Below are 18,255 nucleotides of genomic sequence, written 5' to 3' on the forward strand. Positions count from 1 at the left end.
TTTTTTTTTTGGAGCCTTGTGACACTTGCTCCGAGAAACTGCAACAAGCCACCAACCAGCCGTAGTGAGTGAGTGAGTGTATGCGCAGGCTGAAGAGCAGAATGAGCGTCCTGTAATGAGCCTCCCACCACCAAACCTCCACCACAGACAAACTACAGAGCTTTACAAAGTCGGACAGTGTTCTTGCTGCCGGGACATGTGGACACTAATCTCTTGAGTGGGTTTGCTGTTCTCTTCTGTCGCTCCACATCAAGCACTACTGTTCGCGTAGCCTTCCTCCACTCCTGGACTGATGTGTATATCTCAACGTTGCATCTTTGCACTGACAAGCAAAGAAAGCCCAGCTGTTTTTTCTCATGTGTGCCTGTATGACATCACTAGTTTAATCTGGACCTGTAGCGGTCTCATGATTGCATCAATGACTGCTTTTGTTGTTGTTGCGCCTAATTGATTAAATAGGATTAGGGAGAGACTGTGGGCAGCTTTGCGACTGAATGGATGTTAGGGTAGCTTTGTTTGCTGCTGATTGAGTGATAAAAAATTAAATTGTTCTGTTATAAGAATATTTGCTTAAGTTAGGGTAATTTCAATGCCTTTACTCTTTTTTTATTGTTATATGTGATATGTTTAGCGTTTGATGTATTTATTTAGACTACGTACTCAGTTTGGCATATATTGCGGTCTTGTGAAGTTAAGACATTTTTCTGAATAGACAAAAAAAAAAATCTACCACCTCAAAATCCGGTTGTCACATTATTTCAATAGGGATTTGAGCGTTTTTTTTTTACATGCACGAGGTCATTTGTACTGGCCCGGCCACGTGCGCTCAACAACCTGCTCTCCAAGACAGACCACACCTCTTACAATGACGTCACACCAATCCCAACCGCTGCTCCATGATGATAAGAGGTAACGTTACGGCTGAGTTGCTGTTAAATGTAATAGACAGGATGTTAACCATTTACTCTAGATTATGTTACTCTAATCCAAACCAGCTCTGAAATAACTCCTATTCATGTAAAATGTATGTTAATTCAACTATTTTAGCTTTGAGGCAACAGCAGTAGGGTTCTTTGTCCCATCCAAGCTATGTCATATGGTGGAGAAAATATTTATGTATATGAAAAAGGGTTCATCTTCTGAGTTTAGAGGTAACCAGTAACATCACCATTTCCAAATATAAATATATGAAGACTTGTGAACATAAGGTTACTGTGGTGTGTTACCGTGATTATGTAACCAAGATGGATAGTCTGTTGAATTTTATTAAAGGTTTCCATTATAAATGCATGTCGTTTTTATTCATTTTCAAGGCCACGTGAGCTTGCAATTTAACTCAAGAGGACAGAAAGAAAAAAAAAGAAATTAAAAGAGAAATAAAATATTTACAGAGGTTATTTTCATAGATACAATATATGGCCAATAGCTTTTATCCTGATTACTTTTGACGGTCAACATTTAAATTATTTAAGTTGTCTGCATGTGAATGAACTCATGGAAAGTTTCTACCAATAAACAAAGTGCTACTACATATTATTTTCATTCAGTGATTGAAAACATAATTTCAAAGTAAATTTTCATCAAACTAGCTCTTAATAAAAACAGAAAAGACATTTTTAATGTGTGTATGAAGTAATATTGCCTGATTGTATTCAGGATAGAAATACTTAACTTACACTGTAAGGCTGATATTAACATTGGATTTACATAATCTGATTTCATTTGCATAAGACAGACTCTTAATAAATGATTTCAATAAACTGTTATATACTGTTTCTTGTGAAATGTGAAAAGAAAATAATGCTGGCAACATTTAAAAAAAAAAACAGAAAAAAAATTAAACTGAAAAACTGATCGTGGGAGATACCATAAATTTCATTCATACATTCAGCAGGTCAATTAATGCTTTCCCGTATATTCTGTATATCAAATACAACCTCTCTCTCTCTATAGTATGAAATAAGTCCACTGAGTTTTGTGCCAACATGTACAGAAAAAGAGCAGCATCAAGTATTTCAGTATCCTTGGTCCTTTGAATTCACACACAGGCACATTTGGTGACACCTCTGATGGCCTATGTAAATGGAAAGCAAAAGAGAAACCTCAGCCAAATGAGTAGGACCGTGAGGATGAAGCGTGATAAGATAATGCTGCCTAAAAAGGAGGTGTGAGGTTTCAGTGTGAGACTAACTGAGGTCAGATGACTAAAATGTGTGCATTGGCTTTTATAGTGATGGCAAGATAAGATGATTATTTGGACCCCAGCTCAGGTTCCAGTTCCTTCTCTACGTCTATCCAGGACCGTTTCTTGGCACTGGGGAAGTCCTTTCCTAAAGCGCCTCGGGTTAATGGCCGTGATTTGCTGACATCCCCAGGGAAGGCGTCTGCTTCAGGGCTTTCCTTGGATTTGGTTTCAGGGCGTTTAAAATTGTGGGTGATTCTGAAAGGGCTGTCCTCACTGGATTTAGATAGACTTCCTTCTGCTTGCATAACCTGAGGACTCAACGATTGTGCCAGCTTACTCTTCGGAGGCCTCCCTCTTCCCCGTTTGACTACCACAGGGTTATCACCGACCACTCCTGGGCTGTACTCAGCTTGTGTCTTTGTCATTTCCAAAGTCATCTTTTCACTTTCATTGCTGTTTTGACTGGTCTCTTCAAACAGAATAGGGGGTTCCCTTTTCTTTTTAACCTTTTTTTCACCTTCACTAACAGAGGTATTGGGGTTCCTTGGCGGTCTGCCTCTACGACGTCCCATTACAGGAGGTATAGAATCAAATTTGGGCTCAGCATAAAAAGGAACATGCTTCAAAGGGTTGAAACTCAAACAAGCAGTCGCCAGTGTTTTGTTCAAACCCGCCACTGTGCCCCCCTCTGGGTTTTCCACAGGTTGCAGAGCCATTGACGACACAAAAAATGATTTGTTAAGGAGGGCAAGCTCAGACAGGGGGGTTGTTGTAGCAGGATGCTTTGATTCAAAGTTTGAGGACTGTACAGTTTTGTCTTCCTCCAAAGTGCAGCTGCTCTCTGTATCTGAAAGGTGCTCAGACTCAGATAGGGTTCGTTCTTGATTCTTGGATGAGTCCACATCAGTGCTGACATCGTCATCCTCTCCCTTCTGCTTGGCTTGCATGACCATGAGTGTATAGAAGCCAGTACCAGCTGTGAGCAGATAAAAATATATTTTATTATGGCCAGATAATAATAATAATAATAATAATAATAATAATAATAATAATGATACTACTACTACTATAATAATAATAATAATAACAACAACATATTTCAATGAAACAGAGGTAATAAATGACTGGGGGCATCTGACTTGACATAAGGTAATAACTTACTAGGTTTCAAAGATGAGGGGAGTATAATCCTGCCAGTCTTGGAGCGGATCAGAGGAAGAGAAAGGGGTTGTGGAAGATGAACAGGGTTTTCTTTTGACTTTGTTGTTGAGGATATGGGCGAGGCTCCATCCTTGTCTGCAGTGACCTGAGGTGTAGCTGTGACTGAATGAGCTTGAGGCTGGCACTCCATTGGAGTATTGGGTGTGGTGACCTGGGCTGGGTCTGGAGGTGCTTCCTGATGGTTCTCCAACTGTGACTGATGTTGAGTGACTTGAGCTGAGGTCACATGTTCACCCGGCTCCTTCTCTGTCTGCAGTGGGGGTGCGGTGTCCTCAGTCTGAGCCGGAGATGATTCAGCCTGGGAATTTGATCCGGGAACGCTGCATTGGATTGGAGCTTTGTGTAGGTTGGGGTGAAGCAGGGACATCCCTGGGTGTACACTGTTTTGGAGTGGCGTCGTGTGCAGGTGTGGCTGAAATGGAAATGTGTACATGTCTGGCTGTAACAAGGGTGTGGGCTGGGTCTCGGGTTGGGAAGCGGTGGCTTGTAGAAAAGCAGCTCTGGTCTGGAGTAGATGGGAAAAGGGCGTCATTTTCATTGCCCTCTCTCTCGCTTTCTGCCTCTCACAAATCTCATTCACCTTCTGTTTAATCAGCTGCTCCGACTTCCCTAAAAAAAACACACACACACACAAAAAAACAGGAAACATTCATATAACACAGTGAAAGCAGCATCATATGTGCACAATAACACATTTATTCTGTTCATCCAGGCCTGAGCATTTTATTTATTCCATTCAACATATGTTACTATTTAATGTTTAGCTTTACATTATTTGGAATTGGCTGTTATTCAAAACCACAACTGTTCCCAAGCTCATTATTAATGATTTAAGAAATCAGATCAAGTGAAGACGTGGTAGATTTCATGGCAACCAAATGATCTAAACATTATTATATCATTGAAAGTGAACAAGCTTTTACAAAGGAGAGACCATTTGTACTGGATAACAAGCTTCAGATAATTGCAACATACAGAGACGTAAATTGTACATACCAGACAAGAGAGAAAGCTTTTTCATATAAATGGCTTGCATCTCATTCTGCTTCTTCCGTTCCTCCTCCAGATGTTTTGAGTTCTCATCCAGTGTCTGGATTTCTTTTAGAGTCTGCAAACACGACATAAAAAGAGTGACGACTGTGATACGGAGCTGTGAATGGAATCTCTTGTCAAATTTAATTGAGTACAAATATTAAGTGGACAGCCGTGCACAGATCTGCAGCACAATATTCATGCATTTCTGTGGAATGCACCATCTTTTTTAAAATTGGTAACATAAAAAATGGAGTAAACTGAATTACAAGTTTAATATATACATTTCTCATTGAAGGGGAATTGTTGAAGTTGTTTCTACTGCCCATCAGAACTATTTGAATTTGCCAGTTTCACAATTATGAGTATATTTTTAAATAACTACTATTAGCCATGCATCTTCAACTGACTAAATCTAACACATTTTAAGTGTGAAGGTTAAAATTAAGTTGAGAAGCTTTGTAAATTTGCGCTCATCTTTTTTTTTTTTTTTTTTTTGTTAGATGTTTAATTCAGAATTCAATGTAAAATAATAAACCTGCAGTGGCACAGCTGGAATACTCTACTAATCTTTATTAGCCCTTATTATTTTAAGTTTCTACCCTTTCTTTGATAGTGACTACAGTATTTCTGGTCATTTGGATACTTTTAGCAATTTATGACTACAATAAAATGTATCCTTTTTTCTGAGCTAGTTTTCTGTCACGACGGACAAACTCCTCCACATGGCAAGACAGGATATGGAACTGACCAGTGTGAGAAGGCGCAGCCTGGGGGTTTTGGGGTCACTCTCAAGGATAACCTGGAGTTTATCGAAGAGGAGCCGCTGTTCAGAGCGTCTTTGCCTTTCAATCACAATGTGGTTCTTCCGCTTCTTTTTGCAACCACACATGATATCTTCACTGTCTGTTTGATTCTAAAATGGAGAGACAATAGAGCTGATCAGTAATGCAGACATATTGCTTGACATACAACCAAACTGACTCAAAGGGCCAAATTAGGTCAAACCTGTTTGCTCCGTGTCCTTGCTGATCCTGAATCACCAGTGGAACATCTGAAGGTAGAAAAAGAAAAAAATCAAAATGTAATACTACTCATCAAAAGAGCAGAACAGATGCAAATGTTCACAAGCACACATATAAACATGTATTACCGTGACTTTGGTAGTGCCTTGCTGGCAACTTGGTTCATATTGGTGATGGCCATGCTGTGTCTCCCTTCTTCTACTGTCTCAATGTCCACTGCTTCATCCTGAAGAAAACCAAAATGCAGTGTGCAGTTTTTAGATATGACAATGACTACAATAGCAACAATCACAGACTTTGATATTCTAAGATTATGAAAGTCACACTTTATCTTACACATAAACAAATGTTGCAGAGAAGCTTCTTCCCTACACTTACATTTTCATCACTCTCTTCACTGTCATCTGACGAGTCAGAGCTTAGGTCTTCAGAAGCACTATCTATGCTTGAGTCAACGTCACTCGCTATCAGCCTGCTGTTGGCTTGATCTGATGATGTTGATGGCCTCCTCTCATCACACCTCAGCTCAGGAGCTGCTCCAGGCTCTGCTGATCTGCCACTTGATGGATCCTTAGCGCCATTAGGGGTGTCCATACCAAGCCAATTCTTGATTTTTGAGTGGTCAAAAGTAAACAAAGAATCCTTTTGTGGCTGAGTTTTACCAATGCTATCCATGGTTGTAGTGTTTCCAGCCTCTGACTGTTGTGTTGAAGCTCCATCAGCTCCGGGCTTTGGGAGCTGAATGAGAGTGAAGCCCCCAGGTAGGATAACCCCAGGTAGGTTCTGGCTTCTCGTGCTCTGGTTGGCTGGAGGGCAAATCCTGAATGAGTAGGTCCCACTCTGTGCCAAGAAGCTGGGGGTTTTCAGAGAGGGGGACACAGTAAGAGATACAGGCGAGGATGTAGAGCTGTTCTGGAAGGGGTTGACGGTGCTCTTTTGGCCTGATGCAAACATCTGGACAGGGTTGACGGTTGAGGAGTTTTGCAAATGCTGAGGATTGATTATGGATCCCTTTTTCCAAGAGTCTGGCTGTAATAATTGAACTGAGCAAAACAAAAAAACAAACAAACAGGACAAGTTGATGAGACAAATAAATGATCCTTATCCAGATAGAACATATCATCTTGATTATTATATCTCAAAATATAGAAAGAAAATCAGACAAATCATGAGAAAGCAAAACATGAAAATGCTTCCTTTCCCTTTCTATTATTGTACATTAGGGCTTAAAGAAATATTTAACTTTGTTCCTACATCTGCACTGCTTGGAAAATATCAAAAGTGTGCTGTAGCTGCAGGTGTGCGTCTGTGCTGAGGGGGGTTTCTAGTAGTTTTCTTTTCTCTCCTTTGGGAAGCAATCAGTTTACAACTATGTGCTTGTGCTGTGATCCCAAAACAGAGAAACAAACTCACCTGCTGGTTGTGTCAGCGTCTTAAGATCAGTGGTTTTCCTTGCAGTAATAATCGGAGGGACTGTTGTGCCAGCGGTCTTTATGTTCAGAGTACCGGAAGTGTTGTGTGCAGAACCTGGTTTCTGAGGGATTTTGCTAGAAATGTCGCTGGGAACGTGAAGTCGACCTGTGACGTATGCTGCAAGGCGGTTGGCTGGATGAAGAGATCCTATGCCTCCGAGTAACAGCCTGGCCTGATTGTAGGATTTTCCATTCACCTGTTACAGTTAGAAGAAATATGAATCTGGTTTCTACAGACTGATTTCTGCAGAGTTAATGTAATTATTAGTGAGGAAGTGTATTTATATTTTTTTCTCTTGTAAGTTCTACTTTTTTTAAAAGTGCTGTCAGAGGAATTTGCAGGAACATTACTTTTTCAAATACACAGCAATGTTTTCTGTCATGCATCAGGCGATGGTTCCCACCCCCAAGTAAAACAATATTTTTAAAAGTAGATAAAAAGCATTTCCATTAGGCTAACCTGTATAAGTCCAGATACTTTGCAACCAGCAGGTTTGGTCCTGGCTCTCAGTCTCCCAGCAGGTAAAACTCCACTCAGAAATGGTGTGACTCCAATCTGCATCTCTTGTTCGTACATTTGGCAGTCTTCCTCATCTGCATCCATGTCCCCATGGAAGCTTTTATTGCCATTCTCTTCATCACTGGCATCAATTTCGTCCTCGTCATTATCACTGACCTTTTCCGGTTTACTGATGTGTACCTGAGAGAAAGTGTTATATAGAATAAAAAGAGTTTCATCACGGGGCAAAATGGGACAAAATGTGCACGCGCCTCTTCTTTGCATTTCATCCATCCTTCACAGAAACAGTTATACCTGTCTATAGTCGTTCTTGTGTATATTACTTTACATTGTTGTGTTGTTGCTACTAAACCAGAGTGAAATTCCTTGTATGGTCAATCAGTAGGACCTGCACCTTGCCATTCCATCCAGTGCTAAGAAACTGTTAATATTTTCTTAATGTTTATAAACACTTGGAACAATCACTGGGAGCTCATATTATACAGAAGCCACTCATATTTTTCTTGACCTGGTATATGAATAATATGAAAGTGATTTTGAAGGTTCATCATTGCTACATATATACAGTATTCCTCAGAGACCTACCCTGTAGGTGACAATGGAGCCACTGGGCTTCTGCATGAAGATCTTGGTGATGAGGCGGATGTGGTAAGGGCCTATGTAGAAACGCTGAGACAATCTATTCTGATTCATGCGTCGACATAAAGCTTCCAGGACCATTTTCCGGTCCTTGTCCCACTGACATGCTGACTGGATCTCTATTTGTTTCCTCGCTTGTGTTTCATTTGATGCTGGCTTCCCTGCAGGGGGGCATAAGACATGTATTATGTATAGAAATAGTAGCATCTTCAATATCTTACAGTCTGATACATCATCCAGCAAACAAAGGATTTAAGGATTTGATTTTAATAGGGCAGTGTAACACACAATTATTAAGTTCTTTACCTGCTTTTTCAACAGTCATTATGGATCTGTAGTATGTTTTCGGCTGCTTGTCAGTTGTCTTCTTCGTCTTTGTTGTGGTGTTTGGTGGATCAGGGATCTTGAGTTCAGGAGGAGGCTTGCTGTTGAACTCTCTCACACGTGCACATGTTAACTTGCTCTCCAAGTATTTGTACACTGGATCCTTATCCTCCTCTCGGATCTGCTGTGATCATTTTTACAAAGTTTGGTTTTTAAACTGTCACACAAATCACCAGTCTAGCATTCAAACTCCCAAAAGGGGACAAAAAAAAACCCAGAAGATTTTTACATGTAATCCACATATTTCATATTCTACTGACTGTAAGCAATAGTTGCATCAGTGTGTACAAATAAAACAAGCGTACAAGCAGACAGATTTTATATTTACCACTTGAGCTGAATAAAGTGCACTGCGTTTAACATGCTTCACAGGTAATGGTTGCACAGGAGCACTTTTGGGGGTGAAGATCGGCTCTGGATCCACATCAAGAATGTTGCAATTCCACAGTTTATTAGGATGGGAGCCTGTTCGAGGCTTGACCTCAAACTCCATATTAGCTGGGGAGAGATAAAAGCATTTCATTAATACATCTGACTGGCCGAGGGTTGTGACCAACCTGGGCAGTAAACACAAAACTATGAGAGCAAATTATCCCATAATTTCAATGACAGTAATGATCTTACAGTTAACAGGATGGATGCCTCCTTCACTCGCCTGCTTGGTGTTTTTGTGCTTTAAGCAGGCACAGCCAAACATGCATTCAGGCTGGCGGCAGTGAAGAGAGCCTCTATTGGAATTGTGGAGACCGGAACAAACGCAGCCCAGTCTGCAGAACTCCTGGCCACATTCAGTTTCAGCAGCTTTGTACTTTGGATACCGAGGTGCCTTCGGAAGCTGACTGGACAGCGTCTGATTTAAATGGAAGGAGAGGAGGAAACCATTCAAACCATTTTCAAAGCATTTTCTTCATCTTACATGTCAGTGTAGGTGTGTGCTGTCTATTAACCAAACACTATTCTCAGCAGCTCCTCATTCATTGATTTATATTTTGCAGAATAGAAAACCCATTATCAATATCAAATGACAAAGTACACATAGACACACAGAGTACACTTGTACAGTATGTTGCACACCTGTTTTGTCAGCATTACAGACAGAGCATATGATAGTCTGTCTGCAGTCAGCTGTGTTCTGTCCAGGCCCTCGTTCAGGGCTCCAATCTCCATCTGAAACAGTTTGAGCTGGCTCTTGGTGAGGCCTGAAGTTCTGTGTGTTGCCCCTTGGCTCTGCCCATAGGTCACCGCTAGTTTCTGGTTGACCTCTGGTTGGCATGTAGGTAATCTAAAACAGACAGGAAGCAAATTAGCAAGCAAATTACTGTTTTTCAATTTAATCTGCCTAAAAATAGTTACAACCATGTACTTCTTTAAAACCACAAAGCACATGTCATGATTTACTTCTGAGGTGGAGGAACAAAAAAAATACAGAACATTGTAGCAGCAGATTTTTAACAACCAACTCTTAAAAGTATCCAAAGGGGATACTTTGGTCTGAAGAAAGCACGTTTACATGGAAAGCAGGACAATTCAAAGCAGCTTGTCCTTTTAAATAAAGATATGTGCTACTTTTTCTGATGCTAATTTGGAATCATTTATATTGTGCAAGTGCTAATTGTACTGCAATCACGGGCATCAAGATCACATTAACTTATGATGCAAGTGGCCCAAATGAGACATTAGCTCAGGTGTTAGCATCCCCTATTATAGAGCTCAAGGAATAATGAAATATGGATCCACAACCAGCATACTTATAAACTAATCAAAAGTGGCAACTAATTGTAGAAAACTAGAATATCAATTTGAGATTAAGTTTCCCTTTTCTCTAGCTACTGATTCTCCATTCATTAGAAAATACATATTTAACATGCTTAATGTGAATTAAAAGACACAAAAATGTTGAGAGATGTGTCAAACAAAACATTTTTTTTTTTAAAGCTGAGACACTTCAAATGAAGCCTAATGACATCCTTACCCCTGTGAATGAGAACTAGCTTTTGCACCGACAACCGGCACAGGTCCAGGTGGTGAATGTGAAGGTGTAGACCGCTGTATGGACTGGGGTCTTGCTTGGACAGGCGTTGCAGGTTTGGCCAGGGGAGGAGCTGGTGATGTCAGGGCAGAGTAGAGGAGGGGTTTGTGGGAAAGGGGACATGGCCTGTTGGTGCCCACTGGGCCTTTAGAGGCAGCGTTTCGATGCTTGAGTGCGCTGTCTAGGGTTTTCACATAGCTGGAGCTTTTAGCAGGCAGCTGATAGGCCACAGAGCCCTCAGGGTTTGTGGAGAAGGCAGCAGCACGTTCACTGATTCGCTGAGCTTCGCTCTCCAAGTACTCATCCAACATGTTGCTGCAGAAGGCAGATAGGTTCTTTTGTGATCCTTTTGAAGAGGGAGAATAGTGAGATTAATTCATCAATGAGGAATAGTAAATCAAACACAAGCATATTCAGTTTGTTTTATTTCAGCTAATCTTTTGGTAATTAGAATGACTAGACTAATCCCATTGCGTGATAAAAAGAGACATTGCAGCTACAAGAAGAAGGGCAAACCGCACCATCACTGCAAGAAGGAGATGTTTCTTTGCTTCTAATAAACTTGTTTCTCCATCCCTTTATTTTCGTCATGTCACTTGTCTTTCCTGTCCGGGACATGAAGAGTAATCCCTCATCTGCAAAGGAAACATGCTGCATTAGCTTTCAGAGTAAGCCTGTATTAGCACACCTAAAGAGTGCTTTGCAATGTTCTGTTTAGTACCACAGTAGGAATACAGATAGACAAAAAACGTCTGGTACATGATGAATTGATGTAAATCTTCACGAAGGATCTTGAAAAAAGGCATTTACTCAGTAGGCAGCAGAGCTTAATGATAATTGCTGCCTACTGAGATTTGGACAACATCCACTTGCTGTGGCTCAGTTGTTTTTTTAATCCTGTATTTTGCTTGCCCTCAGAGTAAAAATCTCTGCCTTGCAGAAAAACAATGCTCCTGTCATATTAACCTACTCCAACTAAAATAGTAAATAAAATAAATCCTTATTTTACACGAATCCCTCCCAAACACACCATTCAACATCTGAAATAATTTATGAGCGAAGAACTGGGTGCATTATTTATTTATTTATTAATCATCACAGGGGCGGAGGGGGAGGGGGGCTCGGGTCATCCTTATCCTCATATTTCTTGTATGGAGGTCAGCTGCTGAGCCAGAGGCTACTAATTTAATTCTAACAACAATTTAGCCATCTCCATTTCCCCGGCTGTTGAAACTACAATTGCCAAGCATCCTTTGGGTTTCTGCTTCATTCTCTTATTTTGACAACAATGTCAAAAGTTAAGATCATGTGTAACTGGAACTTGTCAAAGCACAGCCCACTACAAGAATGTAGCTTAAGCCAAGCACACACAAACTGTCAAAGATCAGTCCTACTTACTGTCAGCGTCATTGTCTTGCTCTGGTAGGGTTGGGGGAGGAAGTGGCAGTTGAACCCCCAGATAATGCAAGTCAATGGACTTAGTGGGGTCTAGGGAGCTCAACTTCAAGCCCACTGGAAAATGAGAGAGAACAATACATTTACACTATAATATCACCTCTCAAACCCTGGGATGTTTTATATATATGTTTGTGAACTCACCCTCCTTGAGCACAGGATGGATGACCTGTCTGTGTTTGAGAACTCTGAGGTCCTGCAGCAGGATCGCCTCCAAGCGGGCCATCTTGTCTTCATCAGTCTCTGGAGTCACCACAATGTTTACAGAGGATCAGATACATGATTCAATATTGGGTGAAAACAACAGAACTTTACGGTTAGATTTCATTTAAGCATCAAAAATAATGACAATGAAATCACTTTCTAGCATGCAGTGCACCAAAAAAATCATTGTTATGTAGCCCCGTCAAATCAGATCTCAGATTTCTTACCTTGCCTCAACTGTGTCGGAGTTGTTGTTGATAAGGGAACCGGAGAGACTGATGAGGAGGGATTGGCTGGCTTGTCCCCGACATGAATTTCAAGGGCTTCCTGTGACACAAAAGAACACAGCAGAGCATAAATACTTTCAAAACCTCTACTGTGCAAACTACTGAACCTTCAAAATCAGCATCCCAAATATGACATCAAATGCCATTTCAGGAAATCAGTATTGCTTCAGTGAAAACTCAACCACCCAGTTCTCTGACATTAGGTAGGTCACTGGAGGAGGCACCACATCCTGATACAATCAAATAAATCCTTTATGAATGTGTTGATATGTGCAGAGCATTCTTTGTAATTGTTGAGTTTTACCTTTGAAGTAAATGACACAAACAGCAGGCCCTCTACATCATCGAGCTCTGGTTGCATAGCGACAGTCAATGATGGGCTGTGGACTACCGTGGGGGAGGCAGCCGTAGCTTTCCACTCTTTTCCCCGGGAATTAGCCCAGCGTCTGTTGTTCTTTTTCCTCCTCTTGCGGTACCCAGGTGATGATCCCGGGGTGGACGTTGCCGATGTGGGAGTCAAGGGTGCTTTTTTGGGGGTTACTTTGGTGCTTTTCTGTGTGTTAGGGATTACACTAATGCTGTGTTTTTTCTCCTTGGGTTCTGCATGTGGACTTTTTTGGACTAGCACAAGCTCAGCGAGGCCATGTCTGCCTCTTCCAATTCGGGCATAATCATCCTTGCTGGAAGGGGTAAACATGATGGGCTTCAGGACCAGTCTGGTGTCTTTTTCATTTGGGAGAGAAGCAGAAGCCTTTTGCGTCTTAGTGCTGTGAGACAGTAAAAACAGGTTTAGTTAATGGATAGAAAATACATAAAAGTGAAACCAAAAGCAAAAATATTCTTTTTGATGGCACCCATTGCATTCATATTTAAAGCTTATTTCAGCCATTCTATTGTTAAACAGACCACATGTATTTTCTAATGTATGTCAATGTACTTGTATAAATAAATACTGCATTTGAGTTGTAACATGCTTACTGTATTATTTTCTGCTTTACATGAGACACGCTAACATGAGGGTCTACTTAAGACCAATGTGCTTAACTGTATCATCTGTAATAGATACGTTGTCCTGTTATTTTACTTTGCTGTGTCAAACTGGATATAGCAATGGATCAATATTTTTAAAAATCAGTTATTACTCCTGTTACATTTAGTGTTATAAACTTGGCAAAGAAAAACAAATATATGCAGGATGAACAATTATGCTTCCAAAAGTCCCATACAGTCATTCTCCACATGTATAATAATAAACAGAGTGAATGAACCAGATATTAGAGAGTAAATGAAATGTAAAACTCAAAACCTTACCTAAGATCCACAACTTCCACTTTGCTTTCACTGGTTTCAGCAGGTTTTAAAACAGGAGGATGAGTGTCAGTCTTCACAGTTTGAGTCTCTGTAGTGATTCTGTTCAGGCGGGGGTTGTGCCCGTCCTCTCTGAAGCCCTTTGCGAATGGATTATGGTTAATTTTCAGCTGTGTGATCCGAAAGTTCTGGTAAGTTGTCACAGCCATAAATTCAGTTTGCGGAAATGTAAAGGTCATGCTTTCTGGTCCCATAACCACTGGTTTGTCAGGTGTGGGTACATCCCCTTCTGGGACTGGCAACACATGTAGTCTAGGAATGTAGCGATGCATGGAGTGTAGGATTATATGACCCTCCTGATCTTGGGAATTATTGGTCAGTTTGAGTTTGTAAAAAGACACTAGCCCGCTCATCCAATCCGAACCGCGACAGGGTGAGTAATGATGGCAAAATGCCCGGATCAGACCTTGGGACTGGTTTTCTGCAGGTCCAGTGACCTCCCATTTGGTTGAGTTCCAGCGGTACTTGTAGAGGTCCGATGGAACTATGGACAGGACTAGGGTGTAAAGGCGCTCAGGATCTAGACCAGTCAGGCGATATCGACAGCATGGGAACATCCGGCGACCTGGTTTAGTGAGAATCATCTCAGTTCCACAGTGGTTAAACTGCTTCCACATGGTGTTATTCTCCAGAGTGACACTGACACCTTTGAAGGTCAGCAAAGCAGGAAAGTCACCTTCCAGGTCTGAAGTGCCAAATGTGGTCGATGGCGACTCAGACAACAATGGTAATGATTCTGATAAGTTGACAAGGCTTGTCCCTGTGTATGTTAGAGAGTCTGAAGCTGATGCTATCTGTGAGGTAGCTGGGCTTGTTTCAACAATCCCTTCTAAGGTAGTAGGTGATGATACAGCAGGCTTAGCTGGACTAGCTTCAGCAGGTGAAGAGAGAGCCGAGCTGCAGTCATTACTCGCCATGGAGACAGCTTTGTTCTCCATCACTGTCTCATTACTGAGACTCAGTCTCACAGTGGTTGGAAAAGGTGGAGCTGAGGAGGGGACAGTAGGTGGAGGACCCAAGGAGAAGATATCACTGAAGCTCCTCTCCATATCCTCCATTGCATGTGGGTCCTTCATGGATGTGAGATCGGGGTCTGTAGCAGGCATCACCAACTGCTGTGCTCGTCCCACTTCATTAGATACCTAACAGAAAATGACACCATAATAATAATAATGTTATTTATGCAGTATAGCAATGTTCAGAGGTACAACATATATTACAGACATAATGAACAAGAGAGAAGTGATCAAATCATACAGAAGATAATAATGAAAGCCAAAAACAATCTTTACAATGCTGACAAATGTTAGATAAGCAATTACAGCTCATCCAAGCAGAGAAAAACCAGCAGGAAAGAAATAATAACCGCATCACGAAATGTAAACAATTAGAGAATCAATAAAACTCCTAATGTGCAGTTCTCTATAAGGCTAAAAACAGTGGAACTCTGGCAAATCTATTTACAGAACCATTCAGATATGAACTCACATGGCAAATATGTATTTATAGACAGGTTAAATACCGTCTGCAACACTTCAGCGCTACTGAGTGCTGGTTGATTTACAGCTAGTTGCAGAATCAGCGGTCTTGTACTATTGGTTGCAATAAACAACAATGCCTAGATGTGTTGACTGCTAAGAAAAACATGGTCATCCAAAATTTCAGTTATAACCACCAAGTGGGGAACTGAAACAACTGTAGTCAACATCTAAACAGCATTTCTTACACTATGCAAAATCAAAGAACATCCAACCAGTGGTTTCTCAGGTTGCTGGCTGTGTGAATGTCTTGTCAGCCACAGAGCCCCTGGACCAAATTTCATGATGTCCAGTCTGCATAATTCATAAATATGCTCTGTGCATTTGTGTCCAACAGGAATTCCAATAAGAATCAAACCACTGAAGAGCATTTTTAGGATAGACTGTACCCTCCTAAAAAATAAATTAGCTACTAATGGAGAAATTATAATTTATTTAAAGCCTCGGGCCATGTGTGGTCCTTTAATAGGTTGATGGTGACTTCTTTTTACTGTGTATGGATGTTTAAAATGTATTAATAAACTATATCTAACATAAAAAGACCTATAATAAGGACTCTGCTCTCACTGAGCTCATGCAGGGTGTTGATTTGACTTTAAATGTTGCATGTTTGTTACTGTGATGCAACATATCATCAGTGCACAAAATCTGCACCAGCCATTTGCCAAAATCCAGGTAAAATATGCAAATGGTTAGTAGATTTGCTTCACTCACCAGCCGAAATAAGGAACAACGGTAATCTGTTGAATGTCTGCCAAAATCTAAACATAGCCATTTGGCTGGTGGACAAAAAAGTTAATTTTGCACCCTGCATTATCATTATGTGGTCTAATTATGTACTGAATAAAACAAATAGCATGTTGAATGGAATCTGGACATGGTGACACACCGATGCTGAGTCACCAGTGGAAAGCAGGAATTAAAAAACAGCATCCCGTATTCCTTCAGTTTGCACCTTTAAAAGCTATCATTACATGACGAATACTATGCAGACTAGAATAACAAAGATGTGATGTGTGAGTCATTTTGAGAAGTTATTAAGTACACCGGTACAATCTGATACAACACCTATGTCATAAATTCTAAATGTATGAAGCTTATACAGTTTCAGTTTTTGTTGACATTGTCAGAAAGACGATAACTATGTTTATAGTTGAGGTTGGTGGTGGTGTATTAGGGTGCATTATATTGAATGGTGTTACTAATATTTTGTCCAATAACATTAAAGCCTGATCAATACCTGTGAGCCAATATTATTGGATTATAGTGGCCTATCACAGATATATTGGTATTGGTGTATATGTTGTTTGATATAAATTATATAGGCAGTATATTATGTATAGTTGATTTTTTTTAACTCAAGTTTAATAAATGCATGTGTTTTCAGTCATAGTCATAATTATTAAATTGCCAGTGAAGTTCACCGTTGTTTCATAAACACACTTGAGGGATCATTTCAAAAAAGGTGTGTTAATGTATATATTCTGTATATAAATAAGATTATTGGCCAATCTGAATTTTCTGACTTGGTAGTATCGACATTGGCCCCAAAAATCCAGTTGCATATCAGTAGGTCCCTAATTAACATATGTAAGGGGAGGACAATATTAGGAACAGTTTTCAATACAAGTCACCCCAGTACACCACCACCCAATACTACCTCAATAATAAACATTAAGTAAAATGATCACCTTCCTGACAATGTCACCACTGAAACTGAAAGCGTAGAAGTTTAATACATGTAGAATTTCTGGCAGGGCTGTTTTTATTGGATTGAAAATAAATTGCACATGTGTTTCTAAAAGTGGCCAGTGAGTGTCTATCTTGTCAGTCTGAGAGAATTGGACTTTGGCTGGACATGGCTGAAATACCCAGACAGGCTTGTGTTAACTATGTTAAAAGAAAAAGAAAAACACTCAAGTATAGACCGTTTGTTATTTGTGTTTTTACGTGAGAAACCCACATGTACTCTGTGCAACGGCATACTGTAAGCCAGAAAGGCCTGTTTTCTTGTTGTCCTGCCCCTCACCCCCCTGGTCAATTTACTAATCACACCAACACACGGATGCAGCAGTCTAAAGGTGTTAATCGACTGAGCGCGTGCATCAAATGGGTTATTACCAGTATATTTACTACAAAAATCCCAAACTGCTCTCCGTTTAACTATTTCTCCTCAAAAAAAAAATTATGAAGCCAAGATAAGAATTGAAGTTGCTTGATAACAGCTCTTTCTTCCTCACACGCCGCAGAGAGAGAGAGAGAGAGAGAGAGAGGGGGAGAGAGGAAGGCCGCCTGCTCAAACACTCACCAAGTTGGAAAAGTTGCAGGTTTCACTGACGCCTCACCTTTACGCCGTCGGTTCGACCGGTGTATTAATAACGTTCACGGTAAAACTCTCAACTGTTGCACGTCGCCGTCACCGTGTGAAGGGCCTCGGTGAATCCCTCGAACATAAACGCAAACTGGCAAATGGAGGCCGAGAGCCACGCCAGTGTCTGTGCTCGCATCGACCGACCCCGAGCGTGCACGCAGCGGAGCCAAAGCGCGTGCACTACACCGTATCACCCCCTCTCTTCAATGGCGCGTGATTCCCGGGAAGCGGGAGTCCACCATCCCGCAGATTTTTTTTTTTCCTCCGCTTGTTCCCACCTCGAGCTTAGTCCGCGCGCTGCCGGTAAAAAAAAGGACAACTCTCACCAAGTTTACCCGAAAAGCGACACTTCCCCTCCCTCCCTTTTCCTTTGTGTTTCCTTCACTTCTTCTTACCTTTTTCGATCACATTTCCATTCTCACCCTCTCTAAAAACAATCACACATGTACACACACACACTCCTCTGTCCCTCTCTCTCTCTTCTCACACTCTCTCACACACAAACACGCACACACACACATCCGT

The 18,255-nt window shown here is 40.9% G+C and overlaps 1 protein-coding gene across 1 annotated transcript; it reads right to left on the reverse strand.

Moving 5' to 3' along the window:
• Positions 1 to 2,140: 2,140 nt before the first annotated feature.
• Positions 2,141 to 17,962, reverse strand: magl (MAX dimerization protein MGA-like). Its single transcript, XM_053336671.1, has 22 exons — positions 17,705 to 17,962; positions 13,765 to 14,963; positions 12,758 to 13,220; positions 12,394 to 12,493; positions 12,107 to 12,205; positions 11,906 to 12,019; positions 11,029 to 11,142; positions 10,451 to 10,853; positions 9,553 to 9,760; positions 9,103 to 9,328; positions 8,807 to 8,976; positions 8,401 to 8,602; positions 8,041 to 8,255; positions 7,396 to 7,635; positions 6,877 to 7,132; positions 5,842 to 6,506; positions 5,592 to 5,689; positions 5,447 to 5,492; positions 5,190 to 5,354; positions 4,403 to 4,514; positions 3,347 to 4,015; positions 2,141 to 3,161 (listed from the first exon to the last, which is right to left on the reverse strand). Exons 2-22 carry the CDS (start codon positions 14,925 to 14,927, stop codon positions 2,251 to 2,253), a joined length of 6,639 nt encoding a protein of 2,212 aa, XP_053192646.1. The 5' UTR covers positions 14,928 to 14,963; positions 17,705 to 17,962; the 3' UTR covers positions 2,141 to 2,250.
• Between the last annotated feature and the right edge of the window lie 293 nt (positions 17,963 to 18,255).

The sequence above is a fragment of the Scomber japonicus genome, chromosome 17 (genome assembly GCF_027409825.1).
Source record: "Scomber japonicus isolate fScoJap1 chromosome 17, fScoJap1.pri, whole genome shotgun sequence".
Lineage (NCBI taxonomy): Eukaryota > Metazoa > Chordata > Actinopteri > Scombriformes > Scombridae > Scomber > Scomber japonicus.